The sequence below is a fragment of the Oncorhynchus mykiss genome, chromosome 22 (genome assembly GCF_013265735.2).
Source record: "Oncorhynchus mykiss isolate Arlee chromosome 22, USDA_OmykA_1.1, whole genome shotgun sequence".
NCBI classification, from domain to species: domain Eukaryota; kingdom Metazoa; phylum Chordata; class Actinopteri; order Salmoniformes; family Salmonidae; genus Oncorhynchus; species Oncorhynchus mykiss.
In genome coordinates this window covers 52,066,599-52,081,320 of record NC_048586.1, presented here as the reverse complement: position 1 = coordinate 52,081,320, position 14,722 = coordinate 52,066,599, and the positions used below count along the sequence as shown (strand labels likewise).

Genomic DNA, 14,722 nt, shown 5'->3' with positions numbered 1-14,722 from the left:
TTATTCTCTGAGCATTATTAACTCTCTTCTACCCTGAACATTATAAACTGTCTTCTACCCTGACCATTATTAACCGTCTCTTATTCCCTGAGCATTATTAACTGTCTTCTACCCTGAGCATTATTAATTGTCTCCTCTACCCTGGGCATGATTAACTGTCTCTTCAACCCTGAGCATTATTAACGGTCTCTTCAACCCTGAGCAAGATTAACTGTCTCTTCTACCCTGAGCATTATTAACTGTCTCTTCTACCCTGAGCATTATTAACTGTCTCTTATTCCCTGAGCATTACTAACTGTCTCTTCTACCCTGAGCATGATTAACTGTCTCTTATTCCCTGAGCATTATTAACTGTCTCTTATTCCCTGAGCATTATTAATTGTCTCTTATTCCCTGAGCATTATTAATTGTCTCTTATTCCCTGAGCATTATTAATTGTCTCTTATTCCCTGAGCATTATTAATTGTCTCTTATTCCCTGAGCATTACTAACTGTCTCTTATTCCCTGAGCATGATTAACTGTCTCTTATTCCCTGAGCATTATTAATTGTCTCTTATTCCCTGAGCATTACTAACTGTCTCTTATTCCCTGAGCATTACTAACTGTCTCTTATTCCCTGAGCATTACTAACTGTCTCTTATTCCCTGAGCATTACTAACTGTCTCTTATTCTCTGAGCATTACTAATTGTCTCTTATTCCCTGAGCATTACTAATTGTCTCTTATTCCCTGAGCATTACTAATTGTCTCTTATTCCCTGAGCATTACTAACTGTCTCTTATTCCCTGAGCATTACTAACTGTCTCTTATTCCCTGAGCATTATTAACTGTCTCTTATTCCCTGAGCATTACTAACTGTCTCTTATTCCCTGAGCATTACTAACTGTCTCTTATTCCCTGAGCATTATTAACTGTCTCTTATTCCCTGAGCATTATTAACTGTCTCTTATTCCCTGAGCATTATTAACTGTCTCTTATTCCCTGAGCATTATTAACTGTCTCTTATTCCCTGAGCATTATTAACTGTCTCTTATTCCCTGAGCATTATTAACTGTCTCTTATTCCCTGAGCATTATTAACTGTCTCTTATTCCCTGAGCATTATTAACTGTCTCTTATTCCCTGAGCATTACTAACTGTCTCTTATTCCCTGAGCATTATTAACTGTCTCTTATTCCCTGAGCATTATTAACTCTCTCTTATTCCCTGAGCATTATTAACTGTCTCTTATTCCCTGAGCATTATTAACTGTCTCTTATTCCCTGAGCATTACTAACTGTCTCTTATTCCCTGAGCATTATTAACTGTCTCTTATTCCCTGAGCATTACTAACTGTCTCTTATTCCCTGAGCATTACTAACTGTCTCTTATTCCCTGAGCATTATTAACTGTCTCTTATTCCCTGAGCATTATTAATTGTCTCTTATTCCCTGAGCATTATTAACTGTCTCTTATTCCCTGAGCATTACTAACTGTCTCTTCTACCCTGAGCATGATTAACTGTCTCTTATTCCCTGAGCATTACTAATTGTCTCTTATTCCCTGAGCATTACTAACTGTCTCTTATTCCCTGAGCATTACTAACTGTCTCTTATTCCCTGAGCATTACTAACTGTCTCTTATTCCCTGAGCATTATTAATTGTCTCTTATTCCCTGAGCATTATTAATTGTCTCTTATTCCCTGAGCATTATTAATTGTCTCTTATTCCCTGAGCATTATTAATTGTCTCTTATTCCCTGAGCATTACTAACTGTCTCTTATTCCCTGAGCATGATTAACTGTCTCTTATTCCCTGAGCATTATTAATTGTCTCTTATTCCCTGAGCATTACTAACTGTCTCTTATTCCCTGAGCATTACTAACTGTCTCTTATTCCCTGAGCATTACTAACTGTCTCTTATTCCCTGAGCATTACTAACTGTCTCTTATTCTCTGAGCATTACTAATTGTCTCTTATTCCCTGAGCATTACTAATTGTCTCTTATTCCCTGAGCATTACTAATTGTCTCTTATTCCCTGAGCATTACTAACTGTCTCTTATTCCCTGAGCATTACTAACTGTCTCTTATTCCCTGAGCATTATTAACTGTCTCTTATTCCCTGAGCATTACTAACTGTCTCTTATTCCCTGAGCATTATTAACTGTCTCTTATTCCCTGAGCATTATTAACTGTCTCTTATTCCCTGAGCATTATTAACTGTCTCTTATTCCCTGAGCATTATTAACTGTCTCTTATTCCCTGAGCATTATTAACTGTCTCTTATTCCCTGAGCATTATTAACTGTCTCTTATTCCCTGAGCATTATTAACTGTCTCTTATTCCCTGAGCATTGTTAACTGTCTCTTATTCCCTGAGCATTACTAACTGTCTCTTATTCCCTGAGCATTATTAACTGTCTCTTATTCCCTGAGCATTATTAACTCTCTCTTATTCCCTGAGCATTATTAACTGTCTCTTATTCCCTGAGCATTATTAACTGTCTCTTATTCCCTGAGCATTACTAACTGTCTCTTATTCCCTGAGCATTATTAACTGTCTCTTATTCCCTGAGCATTACTAACTGTCTCTTATTCCCTGAGCATTACTAACTGTCTCTTATTCCCTGAGCATTATTAACTGTCTCTTATTCCCTGAGCATTATTAATTGTCTCTTATTCCCTGAGCATTATTAACTGTCTCTTATTCCCTGAGCATTACTAACTGTCTCTTCTACCCTGAGCATGATTAACTGTCTCTTATTCCCTGAGCATTACTAATTGTCTCTTATTCCCTGAGCATTACTAACTGTCTCTTATTCCCTGAGCATTACTAACTGTCTCTTATTCCCTGAGCATTACTAACTGTCTCTTATTCCCTGAGCATTATTAATTGTCTCTTATTCCCTGAGCATTATTAACTGTCTCTTATTCCCTGAGCATTACTAACTGTCTCTTATTCCCTGAGCATGATTAACTGTCTCTTATTCCCTGAGCATTATTAATTGTCTCTTATTCCCTGAGCATTACTAACTGTCTCTTATTCCCTGAGCATTACTAACTGTCTCTTATTCCCTGAGCATTACTAACTGTCTCTTATTCCCTGAGCATTACTAACTGTCTCTTATTCCCTGAGCATTACTAACTGTCTCTTATTCCCTGAGCATTACTAACTGTCTCTTATTCCCTGGGCATTACTAACTGTCTCTTATTCCCTGAGCATTACTAACTGTCTCTTATTCCCTGAGCATTACTAACTGTCTCTTATTCCCTGAGCATTACTAACTGTCTCTTATTCCCTGAGCATTATTAATTGTCTCTTATTCCCTGAGCATTATTAACTGTCTCTTATTCCCTGAGCATTACTAACTGTCTCTTATTCCCTGAGCATGATTAACTGTCTCTTATTCCCTGAGCATTATTAATTGTCTCTTATTCCCTGAGCATTACTAACTGTCTCTTATTCCCTGAGCATTACTAACTGTCTCTTATTCCCTGAGCATTATTAATTGTCTCTTATTCCCTGAGCATTATTAACTGTCTCTTATTCCCTGAGCATTATTAACTGTCTCTTATTCCCTGAGCATTATTAATTGTCTCTTATTCCCTGAGCATTATTAATTGTCTCTTATTCCCTGAGCATTACTAACTGTCTCTTATTCCCTGAGCATTACTAACTGTCTCTTATTCCCTGAGCATTATTAATTGTCTCTTATTCCCTGAGCATTACTAACTGTCTCTTATTCCCTGAGCATTACTAACTGTCTCTTATTCCCTGAGCATTATTAATTGTCTCTTATTCCCTGAGCATTACTAACTGTCTCTTATTCCCTGAGCATTACTAACTGTCTCTTATTCCCTGAGCATGATTAACTGTCTCTTATTCCCTGAGCATTATTAATTGTCTCTTATTCCCTGAGCATTACTAACTGTCTCTTATTCCCTGAGCATTACTAACTGTCTCTTATTCCCTGAGCATTACTAACTGTCTCTTATTCCCTGAGCATTACTAACTGTCTCTTATTCCCTGAGCATTACTAACTGTCTCTTATTCCCTGAGCATTATTAATTGTCTCTTATTCCCTGAGTATTATTAACTGTCTCTTATTCCCTGAGTATTATTAACTGTCTCTTATTCCCTGAGCATTACTAACTGTCTCTTATTCTCTGAGCATTATTAACTCTCTTCTACCCTGAGCATTATTAACGGTCTCTTCTACCCTGAGCATTGTTAACGGTGTCTTCAACCCAGAGCATGATTAACTGTCTCTTCTACCCTGAGCATTATTAACTGTCTGTTCTTCCCTGAACATTATTAACTGTCTCCTCTAGCCTGAGCATTATTAGCGGTCTCTTCTACCCTGAACATTATTAACTGTCTCCTCTACCCTGAGCATTATTAACTGTCTCTTCTACCCTGAGCATTAACTTTTCTATGTGACAATTACAATAGAAGCACATGTTCAGATGATGCTGCATGAGACTGACAGCACACCTCCAACACTAACCCAGAGCTGACTTCAACACTAACCCAGAGCTGTCCTCCAACACTAACCCAGAGCTGTCCTCCAACACTAACCCAGAGCTGTCCTCTAACACTAACCCAGAGCTGACCTCCAACACTAACCCAGAGCTGAACACTAACCCAGAGCTGTCCTCCAACACTAATCCAGAGCTGAACACTAACCCAGAGCTGACCTTCAACACTAACCCAGAGCTGACCTCCAACACTAACCCAGAGCTGACCTTCAACACTAACCCAGAGCTGGCCTCCAACACTAACCCAGAGCTGTCCTCCTACACTAACCCAGAGCTGTCCTCCAACACTTACCCAGAGCTGACCTCCAACACTAACCCAGAGCTGACCTCCAACCCAGAGCTGTCCTCCAACACTAACCCAGAGCTGTCCTCCAACACTAACCCAGAGCTGAACACTAACCCAGAGCTAACCTCTAACACTAACCCAGAGCTGGCTTCCAACCCAGAACTGTCCTCCAACACTAACCCTGAGCTGTCCTCCAACACTAACCCAGAGCTGACCTACAACACTAACCCAGAGCTGAACTCCAACACTAACCCAGAGCTGAACTCCAACACTAACCCAGAGCTGAACTCCAACACTAACCCAGAGCTGACTTCCAACACTAACCCAGAGCTGACTTCTAACCCTGAGCTGTCCTCCAACACTAACCCAGAGCTGTCCTCCAACACTAACCCAGAGCTGTCCTCCAACACTAACCCAGAGCTGTCCTCCAACACTAACCCAGAGCTGACCTTCAACACTAACCCAGAGCTGACTTCCAACACTAACCCAGAGCTGACTTCCAACACTAACCCAAGGCTGACCTCCAACACTAACGCAGAGCTGTCCTCCAACACTAACCCTGAGCTGTCCTCCAACACTAACCCAGAGCTGATCTCCAACACTAACCCAGAGCTGAACACTAACCCAGAGCTGACCTCCAACACTAACACAGAACTGACCTTCAACACTAACCAAGAGCTGAACTCCAACACTAACCCAGAGCTGACCTCCAACACTAACCCAGAACTGACCTTGGGAACTAACCAAGAGCTGTCCTCCAACACTAACCCAGAGCTGACCTCCAACACTAACCCAGAGCTGAACTCCAACACTAACCCAGAGCTGAACTCCAATACTAACCCAGAGCTGACCTCTAACCCAGAGCTAACCTCCAACACTAACCCAGAGCTGTCCTCCAACACTAACCCAGAGCTGACCTCTAACCCTGGGCTGTCCTCTAACACTAACCCAGAGCTGACCTCTAACCCATAGCTGACCTCCAACACTAACCCAGAGCTGTCCTCCAACACTAACCCAGAGCTTAACTCCAACACTAACCCAGAGCTGAACTCCAACACTAACCCAGAGCTGACCTCTAACCCAGAGCTAACCTCCAACACTAACCCAGAGCTGTCCTCCAACACTAACCCAGAGCTGACCTCTAACCCTGGGCTGTCCTCTAACACTAACCCAGAGCTGACCTCTAACCCATAGCTGACCTCCAACACTAACCCAGAGCTGTCCTCCAACACTAACCCAGAGCTGACCTCCAACACTAACCCAGAGCTGTCCTCTAACACTAACCCAGAGCTGTCCTCTAACACTAACCCAGAGCTGTCCTCTAACACTAACCCAGAGCTGACCTCCAACACTAACCGAGAGCTGACCTCCAACCCAGAGCTGTCCTCTAACACTGGGCTGTCCTCCAACACTAACCCAGAGCTGTCCTCTAACACTAACCCAGAGCTAACCTCCCAACACTAACCTAGAGCTGACCTCCAACACTAACCCAGAGCTGACCTCCCAACACTAACCCAGAGCTGACCTCCAACACTAACCGAGAGCTGACCTCCCAACACTAACCCAGAGCTGACCTCCAACACTAACCGAGAGCCAGATACACTGCTCAAAAAAATAAAGGGAACACTAAAATAACACATCCTAGATCTGAATGAATGAAATATTCTTATTAAATACTTTTTTCTTTACATAGTTGAATGTGCTGACAACAAAATCACACAAAAATCATCAATGGATATCAAATTTATCAACCCATGGAAGTCTGGATTTGGAGTCGCACTCAAAATTAAAGTGGAAAACCACACTACAGGCTGATCCAACTTTGATGTAATGTCCTTAAAACAAGTCAAAATGAGGCTCAGTAGTGTGTGTGGCCTCCACGTGCCTGTATGACCTCTCTACAACGCCTGGGCATGCTCCTGATGAGGTGGCGGATGGTCTCCTGAGGGATCTCCTCCCAGACCTGGACTAAAGCATGCCACCCCACACCATGACTGACCCACAGCCAAACCGGTCATGCTGGAGGATGATGCAGGCAGCAGAACGTTCTCCACGGCATCTCCAGACTCTGTCACGTCTGTCACATGTGCTCAGTGTGAACCTGCTTTCATCTGTGAAGAGCACAGGGTGCCAGTGGCGAATTTGCCAATCTTCGTGTTCTCTGGCAAATGCCAAACGTCCTGCACGGTGTTGGGCTGTAAGCACAACCCCCACCTGTGGACGTCGGGCCCTCATACCACCCTCATGGAGTCTGTTTCTGACCGTTTGAGCAGACACATGCACATTTGTGGCCTGCTGGAGGTCATTTTGCAGGGCTCTGGCAGTGCTCCTCCTGCTCCTCCTTGCACAAAGGCGGAGGTAGCGGTCCTGCTGCTGGGTTGTTGCCCTGCTACGGCCTCCTCCACGTCTCCTGATGTACTGGCCTGTCTCCTGGTAGCGCCTCCATGCTCTGGACACTACGCTGACAGACACAGCAAACCTTCTTGCCACAGCTCGCATTGATGTGCCATCCTGGATGTGCTGCACTACCTGAGCCACTTGTGTGGGTTGTAGACTCCGTCTCATGCTACCACTAGAGTGAAAACACCGCCAGCATTCAAAAGTGACCAAAACATCAGCCAGGAAGCATAGGAACTGAGAAGTGGTCTGAGGTCACCACCTGCAGAACCAGTCCTTTATTGGGGGTGTCTTGCTAATTGCCTATAATTTCCACATGTGGTCTATTCCATTTGCACAACAGCATGTGACATTTATTGTCAATCAGTGTTGCTTCCTAAGTGGACAGTTTGATTTCACAGAAGTGTGATTGACTTGGAGTTACATTGTGTTGTTTAAGTGTTCCTTTTATTTTTTTGAGCAGTGTACATAGGATTCTGTAGCACAGTACTAACCTGCACATGAAGTCAACCAGCTGGCTGAAGAACGGTTTGTCTCTGTGTTCCCTGTAGAACTCCTCAGCCGTGTCTCTAGACAACACTGTCTCCTTCAGCCGAGATATAGAGAAACCTCCAGCACGGATCTCCCCCAGGATCTCCTCTGAAAGGGGGAGGAAGGGGAGGAAAGGAGATTGAGTAGAGAGTGCATGTGGTCACTTTATACGCTGCTGTACAACTGACTAAGGACTGGTTTGGATAACTGGTACATGGTTAATAAACTTAGTGTATTGACTGATTTAGTGAATGTACCTCTATGTTCGTCCATGGAGTCAGGCTTAATGATGGCCAGAGTCTGCTGTTTAGGGAAGAAGAAGTCAATCTCCTCCTCTGCCTCCTCCCTGCTGGCACTGCCATGGAGCTGGTTCAGCTGGTTCTGGGGCTCACTGTCCTCCTCACTGGCCACCATGAACTGGGCCCTGAGGCTGAGGGGACAGTCACAGAGCACAGTGAGAGGCACGACAAAGGAGAGGACAGTCACAGAGCACAATGAGAGAGGCACTACAAAGGAGAGAGGACAGTCACAGAGCACAGTGAGAGAGGCACGACAAAGGAGAGGGGGCAGTCACAGAGCACAGTGAGAGAGGCACGACAAAGGAGAGGGGACAGTCACAGAGCACAGTGAGAGAGGCACTACAAAGGAGAGAGGACAGTCACAGATCACAATGGGAGAGGCACTACAAAGGAGAGGGGACAGTCACAGAGCACAGTGAGAGAGGCACTACAAAGGAGAGGGGACAGTCACAGAGCACAGTGAGAGAGGCACTACAAAGGAGAGGGGACAGTCACAGAGGTTTTCAATACAGTATCAAACTTAGGGGAACACGATTATTTAGTGTTGTGGATATGTGGTGGTATTGAACATGTTGTGGTATTGAACATGTGGAGATGTGGGGGTATTGAACATGTTGTGGATATGTGGAGGTATTGAACATGTTGTGTTGTGGATATGTGGAGGTAATGAACATGTTGTGTTGTGAATATGTGGGGGTATTGAACATGTTGTGGATATGTGGTGTTATTGAACATGTTGTGGTATTGAACATGTTGTGGTATTGAACATGTGGAGATGTGGGGGTATTGAACATGTTGTGGATATGTGGAGGTATTGAACATGTTGTGTTGTGGATATGTGGAGGTAATGAACATGTTGTGTTGTGAATATGTGGGGGTATTGAACATGTTGTGGATATGTGGTGGTATTGAACATGTTGTGTTGTGAATATGTGGAGGTATTGAACATGTTGTGGATATGTGGTGGTATTGAACATGTTGTGGATATGTGGAGGTATTGAACATGTTGTGGATATGTGGAGGTATTGAACATGTTGTAGATATGTGGAGGTATTGAACATGTTGTGGTATTGAGCATGTTGTGGATATGTGGAGGTATTGAACATGTTGTGGATATGTGGTGGTATTGAACATATTGTGGTTTTGAACATGTTGTGGATATGTGGTGGTATTGAACATGTGGATATGTGGAGGTATTGAACATGTTGTAGATATGTGGTGGTATTGAACATGTTGTGGATATGTGGAGGTATTGAACATGTTGTGGATATGTGGAGGTATTGAACATGTTGTGGATATGTGGAGGTATTGAACATGTTGTGGTATTGAACATGTTGTGGATATGATGGAGTTATTGAACATGTTGTGGATATGTGGTGGTATTGAACATGTTGTGGATATGTGGTGGTATTGAACATGTTGTGGATATGTGGTGGTATTGAACATGTTGTGGTATTGAACATGTTGTGGATATGTGGAGGTATTGAACATGTTGTGGATATGTGGTGTTATTGAACATGTTGTGGATATGTGGAGGTATTGAACATGTTGTGTTGTGGATATGTGGTGGTATTGAACATGTTGTGGATATGTGGTAGTATTGAACATGTTGTGGATATGTGGAGGTATTGCACATGTTGTGGATATGTGGAGGTATTGAACATGTTGTGGATATGTGGTGGTATTGAACATGTTGTGGTATTGAACATGTTGTGGATATGTGGTGGTATTGAACATGTTGTGGATATGTGGGGGTATTGAACATGTTGTGATGTGGATATGTTGAGGTATTGAACATGTTGTGGATATGTGGTGGTATTGAACGTGTTGTGTTGTGGATATGTGGAGGTATTGAACATGTTGTGTTGTGGATATGTGGTGGTATTGAACATGTTGTGGATATTGAACATGTTTTGTTGTGGATATGTGGAGGTATTGAACATGTTGTGGATATGTGGTGGTATTGAACATGTTGTGGATATGTGGTGGTATTGAACATGTTGTGGATATGTGGAGGTATTGAACATGTTGTGGATATGTGCAGGTATTGAACATGTTGTGGATATGTGGTGGTATTGAACATGTTGTGGATATGTGGAGGTATTGAACATGTTGTGTTGTGGATATGTGGTGGTATTGAACATGTTGTGGATATGTGGTAGTATTGAACATGTTGTGGATATGTGGAGGTATTGAACATGTTGTGGATATGTGGTGGTATTGAACATGTTGTGGATATGTGGTGGTATTGAACATGTGGTATTGAACATGTTGTGGATATGATGGAGGTATTGAATATGTTGTGGATATGTGGTGGTATTGAACATGTTGTGGATATGTGGTGGTATTGAACATGTTGTGGTATTGAACATGTTGTGGATATGTGGAGGTATTGAACATGTTGTGGATATGTGGAGGTATTGAAGTATTGAACATGTTGTGTTGTGGATATGTGGTGGTATTGAACATGTTGTGGATATGTGGAGGTATTGAACATGTTGTGGATATGTGGAGGTATTGAACATGTTGTGGATATGTGGTGGTATTGAACATGTTGTGGTATTGAACATGTTGTGGATATGTGGTGGTATTGAACATGTTGTGGATATGTGGGGGTATTGAACATGTTGTGATGTGGATATGTCGAGGTATTGAACATGTTGTGTTGTGGATATGTGGTGGTATTGAACGTGTTGTGTTGTGGATATGTGGAGGTATTGAACATGTTGTGTTGTGGATATGTGGTGGTATTGAACATGTTGTGGATATTGAACATGTGTTGTGGATATGTGGTGGTATTGAACATGTTGTGGATATGTTGTGGATATTGAACATGTGTTGTGGATATGTGGTGGTATTGAACATGTTGTGGATATGTGGTAGTATTGATTATGTTGTGGATATGTGGAGGTATTGAACATGTTGTGGATATGAGGTGGTATTGAACATGTTGTGGATATGTGGAGGTATTGAACATGTTGTGGATATGTGGAGGTATTGAACATGTTGTGGATATGTGGTGGTATTGAACATGTGGATATGTGGGGGTATTGAACATGTTGTGTTGTGGATATGTGGTGGTATTGGACATGTTGTGGATACGTGGTGGTATTGCACATGTTGTGGATATGTGGTGGTATTGAACATGTGGAGGTATTGAACATGTTGTGTTGTGGATATGTGGAGGTATTGAACATGTTGTGGATATGTGGTGGTATTGAACATGTTGTGTTGTGAATATGTGGTGATATTGAACATGTTGTGGATATGTGGTGGTATTGAACATTTTGTGGATATGTTGTGGTATTGAACATGTTGTGGATATGTGGTGGTATTGAACATGTTGTGGATATGTTGTGGTATTAAACATGTTGTGTTGTGGATATGTGGTGGTATTGAACATGATGTGGAGGTATTGACCATGTTGTGGATATGTGGTGGTATTGAACATGTTGTGGATATGTGGAGGTATTGAACATGTTGTGGATATGTGGAGGTATTGAACATGTGGATATGTGGAGGTATTGAACATGTTGTGGATATGTGGAGGTATTGAACATGTTGTGGATATGTGGAGGTATTGAACATGTTGTGGATATGTGGAGGTATTGAACATGTTGTGTTGTGGATATGTGGTGGTATTGGACATGTTGTGGATACGTGGTGGTATTGAACATGTTGTGGATATGTGGTGGTATTGAACATGTGGAGGTATTGAACATGTTGTGTTGTGGATATGTGGAGGTATTGAACATGTTGTGGATATGTTGTGGTATTGAACATGTTTTGGATATGTGGTGGTATTGAACATGTGGAGGTATTGAACATGTTGTGTTGTGGATATGTGGAGGTATTGAACATCTTGTGGATATGTTGTGGTATTGAACATGTTTCGATGTGGATATGTGGTGGTATTGAATATGTTGTGGATATGTGGGGGTATTGAACATGTTGTGGATATGTGGGGGTATTGAACATGTTGTGTATATGTGGGGGTGTAGGGATGTTATATGATGTACCATTTTATCTTTAGCTCATTCAGTACAAACAGTTCACTGTTTTATAGCTAATGGGGATCCCTAATAAACCCCAGGAAGAGTAGCAAATGGGGATGCGCCTGGCACATACATATACAGTGGGGCAAAAAAGTATTTAGTCAGCCACCAATTGTGCAAGTTCTCCCACTTAAAAAGATGAGAGGCCTGTAATATTCATCATAGGTACACTTCAACTATGACAGACAAAATGAGAAAGAAAAATCCAGAAAATCACATTGTAGGATTTTTAATGAATTTATTTGGAAATTATGGTGGAAAATAAGTAGTTGGTCAACAACAAAAGTTTATCTCAATACTTTGTTATATACCCTTTCTTGGCAATGACAGAGGTCAAATGTTTTCTGTAAGTAAACCTGTAAGGTTTTCACACACTGTTGCTGGTATTTTGGCCCATTCCTCCATGCAGATCTCCTCTAGAGCAGTGATGTTTTGGGGCTGTTGCTGGGCAATACGGACTTTCAACTCCCTCCAAAGATTTTCTATGGGGTTGAGATCTGGAGACTGGCTAGGCCACTCCAGGACCTTGAAATGCTTCTTACGAAGCCACTCCTTCGTTGCCTGGGCAGTGTGTTTGGGATCATTGTCATGCTGAAAGACCCAGCCACGTTTCATCTTCAATGCCCTTGCTGATGGAAGGAGGTTTTCACTCAAAATCTCACGATACATGGCCCCATTCATTCTTTCCTTTACACGGATCAGTCGTCCTGGTCCCTTTGCAGAAAAACAGCCCCAAAGCATGATGTTTCCAGCCCCATGCTTCACAGTAGGTATGGTGTTCTTTGGATGCAACTCAGCATTCTTTGTCCTCCAAACACGACGAGTTGAGTTTTTACCAAAAAGTTAGATTTTGGTTTCATCTGACCATATGACATTCTCCCAATCTTCTTCTGGGTCATCCAAATTCTCTCTAGCAAACTTCAGACGGGCCTGGACATATACTGGCTTAAGCAGTGGGACACGTCTGGCACTGAAGGATTTGAGTCCCTGGCGGCGTAGTGTGTTACTGATGGTAGGCTTCGTTACTTTAGTCCCAGCTCTCTGCATGTCATTCACTAGGTCCCCCCCGTGTGGTTCTGGGATTTTTGCTCACCGTTCTTATGATCATTTTGATCCCACGGGGTGAGATCTTGCGTGGGGGCCCCAGATCGAGGGAGATTATCAGTGGTCTTGTATGTCTTCCATTTCCTAATAATTGCTCCCACAGTTGATTTCTTCAAACCAAGCTGCTTACCTATTGCAGATTCAGTCTTCCCAGCCTGATGCAGGTCTACAATTTTGTTTCTGGTGTCCTTTGACAGCTCTTTGGTCTTGGCCATAGAGGAGTTTGGAGTGTGACTGTTTGAGGTTGTCGACAGGTGTCTTTTATACTGATAACAAGTTCAAACAGGTGCCATTAATACAGGTAACGAGTGGAGGACAGAGGAGCCTCTTAAAGAAAAAGTTACAGGTCTGTAAGAGCCAGAAATCTTGCATGCTAGGTGACCAAATACTTATTTTCCAACATAATTTGCAAATAAATTCATAAAAAATCCTACAATGTGATTTTCTGGATTTTTTTCCTCATTTTGTCTGTCATATTTGAAGTGTACCTATGATAAATTACAGGCCTCTCTCATATTTTTAAGTGGGAGAACTTGCACAATTGGTGGCTGACTAAATACTTTTTTGCCCCACTATATACTTTCAAAGGCAAATAAATGTCGTCTTGCCCATTCACCCTCTGAATGGCACACATACACAATCAATGTCTTAAACATGCTTGGTTCAAGTCACCAGCGACAAAGAATGTTCTTAATGGTTTGTCTACTCAGTGTATATACACATTACTTTTGAGCAGAGTCCTATGGGACCTGGTAATAAACAGTCCTACTGGACCTGGTAATAAACAGTCCTACTGGACCTGGTAATAAACAGTCCTACTGGACCTGGTAATAAACAGTCCTACTGGTCCTGGTAATAAACAGTCCTACTGGACCTGGTAATAAACAGTCCTACTGGACCTGGTAATAAACAGTCCTACTGGACCTGGTAATAAACAGTCCTACTGGACCTGGTCCTGGTAATAAACAGTCCTACGGGACCTGGTAATAACCAGTCCTACTGGACCTGGTAATAAACAGTCCTACTGGACCTGGTAATAAACAATCCTACTGGACCTGGTCCTGGTAATAAACAGTCCTACTGGACCTGGTAATAAACAGTCCTACTGGACCTGGACCTGGTAATAAACAGTCCTACTGGACCTGGTAATAAACAGTCCTACTGGACCTGGTAATAAACAGTCCTACTGGTCCTGGTAATAAACAGTCCTACTGGTCCTGGTAATAAACAGTCCTACTGGACCTGGTAATAAACAGTCCTACTGGACCTGGTAATAAACAGTCCTACTGGACCTGGTAATAAACAATCCTACTGGACCTGGACCTGGTAATAAAAAGTCCTACTGGACCTGGTAATAAACAATCCTACTGGACCTGGTCCTGGTAATAAACAATCCTACTGGACCTGGACCTGGTAATAAACAGTTCTACTGGACCTGGTAATAAACAGTCCTACTGGACCTGGTAATAAACAGTCCTACTGGACCTGGTAATAAACAGTCCTACTGGACCTGGTAATAAACAGTCCTATGGT

The 14,722-nt window shown here is 42.4% G+C and overlaps 1 protein-coding gene across 2 annotated transcripts in view; it reads right to left on the bottom strand.

Annotated features, from left to right (window-relative positions):
• Nucleotides 1–14,722, bottom strand: part of nme9 (NME/NM23 family member 9) — a 30,008-nt gene that overhangs the window by 3,396 nt on the left and 11,890 nt on the right. For both annotated transcript variants that reach the window (XR_005038958.1, XM_036959526.1), the window contains exons 12-13: nt 7,989–8,161; nt 7,695–7,839 (exon numbers count right to left, since the gene is read on the bottom strand). Coding sequence is in view for 1 of the 2 variants with exons in the window: in XM_036959526.1 (XP_036815421.1) it covers nt 7,695–7,839; nt 7,989–8,161 (318 nt within the window). In the remaining variant the exon portion in view is untranslated. The remainder of the gene's footprint in view (nt 1–7,694; nt 7,840–7,988; nt 8,162–14,722) is intronic.